Source organism: Callorhinchus milii, unplaced genomic scaffold (genome assembly GCF_018977255.1).
Source record: "Callorhinchus milii isolate IMCB2004 unplaced genomic scaffold, IMCB_Cmil_1.0 Scaffold24, whole genome shotgun sequence".
NCBI classification, from domain to species: Eukaryota; Metazoa; Chordata; class Chondrichthyes; order Chimaeriformes; family Callorhinchidae; genus Callorhinchus; species Callorhinchus milii.
The window spans coordinates 4,965,326-4,971,016 of NW_024704765.1; the positions used below are offsets into that span (position 1 = coordinate 4,965,326).

Consider the following 5,691-nt stretch of genomic DNA (forward strand, 5'->3'; position numbering starts at 1 on the left):
TATCAGAGGTCTTGGTTATCTCTCCTTGCCAAATCCATGTTGCTTATCCCATTTGGGTCCGTCAGTACACATGTTTCTGTCTTACTGTTTGTACACACATTTCCCCCCAACCCATCTTCCAACTTCCAATGGTGAGACAGAAGCCCATCCCACTGAGCAGGCAGCCCTGGCCCATATCCATCTATCCATTGGGAATCCAAGGGAATTCCAATAGAGATGGTATCACGCTGTGCCAAACAACCAATTTCGTTGGCCAGGATGCTGGGAAAAACTCCCTTTTTTCAAATCGTGCTGTGGGATCTTTTACATCCGCCTGAATTGGCAGATGGGGCTTCGGTTTAACGTCTCATCCAAAAGAGAATCCTGCATCCCCCAGAACACTCTGAGACATCTCAATGAGGTGATAAGGTGATAATCGAATGCAAGGATTTTGATTATGTTATTTGTAATTGCCTGGAGTCTCAGTCTATGACTATGACAGTCGACGTTTGTACAGCCAAACAGTTTTAGTTGGTTAAACTCCAGCTCATACCTCTGATAAGAGATGGGCTCTGGGTTTGTTAAACTTTGCGTTCGATATAGCGCCTTACTACGTCATCGAGATGTGTCAAAGTGCTTCACAGAATACACAGTGTAAGTGTAGTGGCTGTATTTTGTGGGCGAGACGCAGCAGCCAGTTGCGCACAGCAGCGTCCCACAAACAACCATGGAATGAGCGACCAATTTTCTTGGGGGGTTGGGGGGGATTGTTGACCATGACATTGGGGGGGGGGAGAGAGAGAAACTCACTTCTCTTTTCGAATAGCACCACGGGATCTTTTAACGTCCACCTGAACAGATGGGGTTTAATCCTCGTCCTGGGCACGGATTATTATTAATATTATTATGATCGAAGGTTATATAATAATTTACTTATTTGTCAAAATTTGCAATCTGGTGAGTTAATTCCTACAGACTTCCCCTTAACACACTCCCCACTTGTGAGGCCAATGGAAAGAAGTCAATTCTCTCTCTTATCTCACTCTCTCTCTCTCTCTTCCTCCCAGCAAAGCTGGAGTGGGCGAGGGGGAGTGTTCAGTGAGAGAGAGAGAGAGAGAGAGAGAGGGACGGACCAACACAGGATAAAACCTCATAAGCCTTCGCTGCCGACTATTAAACATCCCCCAATGAGTTGGCACCATCTCTTATTTCAGGGCGGTTGTGTGGCTATTTGACTCTCCGTGTCTTTGTCTGTTGGAGCAAAATTTTAGCACAAGACATACGAATGTGGATTTGAGCGAAGAGTGCAAAATGAATCAATTTGCCCAGACCCTGAGGACTGCTCTGCTGGTGTTGTGTTGGTTTCAGGTTAGTTTAAGAAGATACTATTATCATTATATTATTGTAATAAACACACACATAACTGCTAACTCCCAACTTGTAAGCTGTGTGTGTTTTGTCACCACACACCAGCAAATCTCCCTGTAACTAACCCCCTCACATCCCTCACTGTAATTAATTAACCAATATCTTTTGTGTGTGTGTATTTTTCTTTCGCTAGGTATCGACCACTGAAGCCCAGAAAAACTGCAGTGACCGTCCCAACGCATCTAGCGGGTAAGTTGCCAATAAAAAGAAAAATAGCCTTTACGCAAAGTCGAACCGATTCGCAAATTAATGACAATTTCGAACATCTTTTCTCGTTACATTTAGCGCCCACACACCCGGGCGATGTCTTTGCTGTGGTACAAATCTTTCTCTAAAGCGTTTACACTCCCCAACGCACACATGCGGTGTCTGTCTAGTTATTTCTTTTGGGGTTTTATTGATCGGTTTCATAATCATAAACCGATAGCTAGGATCTAGCACTGGATCGATTAAGGTTATTCATTGACCTGCTTCTTAGTTCTAATCTCCTTTACTCCACCTCTGCCGTCCAAGAATGAGGAGGGTGTGATTGAGAGTCTCTCCATCTTCCTTTTTGATTTTGTTCAATAAATATTTTTTTCTAAGCAAAGTTTTTTTTGTGTGTTTCAATTTGACAGCTGTCCTTCCACCTGGAGCAACCAGTGGTATGTGTGGTGAGTGTCATTTTATGTCTGCTTCAAAGTGTTCCGCGACACTGCTCCTGTGAAAGAGCGCGAGATAAACGCTAGTTAGAGCACTCGCCTCGCAAGCGAGAAGATTCCGGGTTCGATTCCCAGGTGGAGCGAAGCCTTAGGCAAGTTTCCTTACTTTACACGCCTCTGTTTAACTAGCAGTAACTAGAAACCTGGGTGTTAGTCGAGTGGTGGATCACTTTCCAGCGGTAATAATCCCTTGCAAAAAATAAAGAATAATAATAATTTATGGTGTGCAATTGGCTGCCGCGTTTCGCCCACAAAATACACTGTCAATTCACTTTACAATATATCCTGTCAAAGCGCTTCGAAACTTCTCAACAAAGTGATAAGGCGCTATATCAAATGCAAGGATTATTATTATTAATATTGGGAAGCAACAAGAACTACAAGTTACATTTACACAGAGCCTTCCATGTCAGGAGGACGTCCCAAAGCATTGAACAGTCAAGGGTGTGCTCCCGAGCTTGGGATAAAGAGGGGTGGAGGGCAGGGGTGGGAGGGGTGGATCCTGGGCCAATGTATGAATGCTCTTGTCGGAATAATCGGAGCTTACACTAAATAGTGGTTATTAATCCAGGGCTATTTCTTGCTGTGTGTCACAGGCTGATCTCGCTGACCATGTTCCTGCTGATGTTATGTGGTGTGACAGCCAGTTGTGTCAAGTGCTGTAGAAGGGCCAAGCCCCAGACGCCCACTTTCCCCGCTCGATCTTGCGAAGTGACTGTGATCGGCATCGAGAACGCGAACACCGACAGCAACGTGCCAGGTAAGGGTCGAGGCGCTCACTTTTTAATTCCCTCCCTTTTTACTCTCGTTTCTTTCCGATTCCATCTCCTGGATAAAGATAAGTGGAATTCCCGCAGAGTAGTGGTTATCGCGCTCACCTCGCAAACGAGAGGACCCGGGTTCAATTCCCGGGCGGTGCAAAACCTTAGGCAAGTTTCCTTACTTCCACACGTCTCTGTTTACCTGGCAGTAAGAGGGAACCAGGTTGTTAGTCGATTGGCAGATCGCTTTCTGGGGTTGATAATGCCCCCCCCACCACACCTAAAAAGAAATGGTCACTCAATCCACGACTATTTGTGGGACGCTGCTGTGCGCAATTAGCCTCTGCGTTTCACCCAGAAAATATACAGTCAATTCACTTTACAGTATTTTATGTGAAGTGCTTTGAGACGTCTCAACAATGTGATAAGGCACTACATCAAATGCAAGAATGATTATTATTATAAAGATAACTGTAGATTGTAATCTTAGAATCACGAACGTAAATTCCACGTATGTGAGGAGGGAATTAAAAAGAGGCTGTTGAGCAGAACAGCCGGTGAACTTAATTTAACACAGAACGGTTTTGTTCCTCCATAGCCAACATTTCTCTGCAATACCCTCCGGCCAGCGGCGAACAATTTTCTGTCCCGAACAACAGACTAGTCATGGCTCCTCCGCCCTACAGTCTGTACGCCATCGAAACCCCCCCATCGTACGACGAGGCCCTGAAAATGGCGATACCCTTGGACATCTTCCACCCGCTGCCGAAGCCTGGTGATAGGGAAAACAATGAGGAGACCAACTCAATACAGGAGACTATAGAGGAGCCCTTGCCTTCGTCCTCCTAGTCGATGAGGCATGTTTCTAAGACTTTGTTCCCAACTTTGGTATGAGTTGTTGCCAACCCAACTGAAGTCAAGAGGACCTCAATGTGCCTTCCTCGGTTGTAGGAGAGGACTAATTTACCAATGATCTTGTCAGTCAGTCGTTGGTGCATTGGGAAGAGTTCCCAGCACATTCCCAGCACATTGCTGGAGCTACAAATCCATTACTAAGTAATGAAATGTGAACTGTCCGATCAGGAGGTTTTATCACTGACAGCTGTGCCAAGTGTTCAAACTCAGCTAAAGCAGCATTGATGCAGTCGGGCTATGTCGAAAAAGGAAATGTTTTGATGTCTCTGTCACATAGTTGCAATTCGTGTGTGTGTGTGTGTGTGCGTATTTGTGCGTATGCTTTGGGACGTCCTCCCGATGTGAAAGGCGCTATACAAATGTAATTTGTTGTGTGTGTGTGTGTGTGTGTTTGTGTGAGACAGTGGCTTCAGGACCCATTTTTAAGACGTTTTATTCTATTCCAAATCATTGACTGTCCAGTGCCTTGGCACATCCTCCTGATGTGAAAGGCGCTGTGTAAATGTGATGTTGTATTATGTTGTATGAGCTACCCATGACTGTAGCCACAATGTTCAAGAAGTTAATGGCAATCAGCCATCACTATTCATTGAGCCTGCTGTGTGACTGAACCCTAACCGTCTGATTAGGAAGGACTCCTTCATGCTGGGTGATGGGTTGAGCAAATTTCAGGCTGTGTTTAAGAATTCGCCAACTTCAGGACTTTCCGAAATGTGTTTCCCTGGTGGAATTTTGCTCTCCATCTTTCTTCTGGAGTTTGCAGCGGGTTAGGTGAAATTCTGTGTAACAAGTCTCCTTGTTATCAGTGGAGCAAAGCAAATAGATTTGCATAGTGCCCATAAACGTCACAATGTTCGCTTTATTATCGGCAACGTTCACACTGGCTCCTTGATTCCTATTTAAAAGAGGAACTTGCATTTATTTTCACAGGGTCTGATCGACTCAGTATCTCAGAGCCCTTTTACAGTGATTTGCTGCCATAAGTAATTACCGTGTTGAGGGCAAATGTCTCCCATTCACTCACAGCAAGATTCCAATTGCTCTGACAGTTTGTTGCGGTTAAAGCACCAGGAGATACTCCAATCTCTCTTCCGACAACGCCATGGGAATTTTACCACCCACCTTCACCTCAACAGGCAGATCCCAGGGGTTCACGGTTTGTCCTTCATCCAAAGGAAGGAATCTCTGACAATCCAGTGGTTCCTTCCCCCTCTCTTCCCCCCCCAACCCCTTCCCGTCTCCATCCCCCCCCCCACCGCCGCCCTGGAGCATCAGCCTGGACTGTGAGCTCTAAGTCCCTGATGTGGACCCACGACCGTCTGACCCAGAAATCGTACACATCGTACGATTTCTCACTTCTGAGGAATAAAATGCACCACAGGATTTTTGGCCACTCAGCAGAAAGTGTTGATACCTTTTGTTTACACGAATGTGGAGATATCGCAATCAAACGATTTCTTTTTGCACACACCTACCTGTTTATGGATTTAATGAATTCCGACGACGTGTAAAGTTGTCCTTTTTTTTAAAAAAAGAAAAAAAATGAAGTATTTATGGTTTAAGGCCCAGAGAGTTTTGATTGTATAACGAGAATAAATGTGCACTGAAATTATATCGATAATTCTCGTTTTGTTCTATAACGCCCGGGAGTATATTTTTTCACGGTTATGAATGATAATAATAATCCTTTCGAACCCTGTGGTGCATATTAAGACAGTGTTTCATAGCAATTCACAGTTAACCGCTGTTAACCAATGTGAAAGTCGCTATACAAATGTAATCTTGTTGTTGTCAAGTGTAAGGATTGTAGTTTTGAAGGCAAATACACACACAAGACTGTTTGTGAGACATTGCTGTGCGCAATTGGCTGCTGCATTTCACCCACAAAATACAGTCAATCCACTTTA

General features: G+C 44.6%; 1 protein-coding gene across 1 annotated transcript; it reads left to right on the forward strand.

Annotated features, from left to right (window-relative positions):
* The first annotated feature begins 1,059 nt into the window (after nt 1–1,059).
* LOC103187669 (transmembrane protein 52) lies at nt 1,060–4,080 on the forward strand. The gene is made up of 5 exons (XM_007907276.1): nt 1,060–1,347; nt 1,541–1,596; nt 2,025–2,060; nt 2,705–2,868; nt 3,468–4,080. Exons 1-5 carry the CDS (start codon nt 1,291–1,293, stop codon nt 3,716–3,718), a joined length of 564 nt encoding a protein of 187 aa, XP_007905467.1. The 5' UTR covers nt 1,060–1,290; the 3' UTR covers nt 3,719–4,080.
* The last annotated feature ends 1,611 nt before the right edge of the window (nt 4,081–5,691 follow it).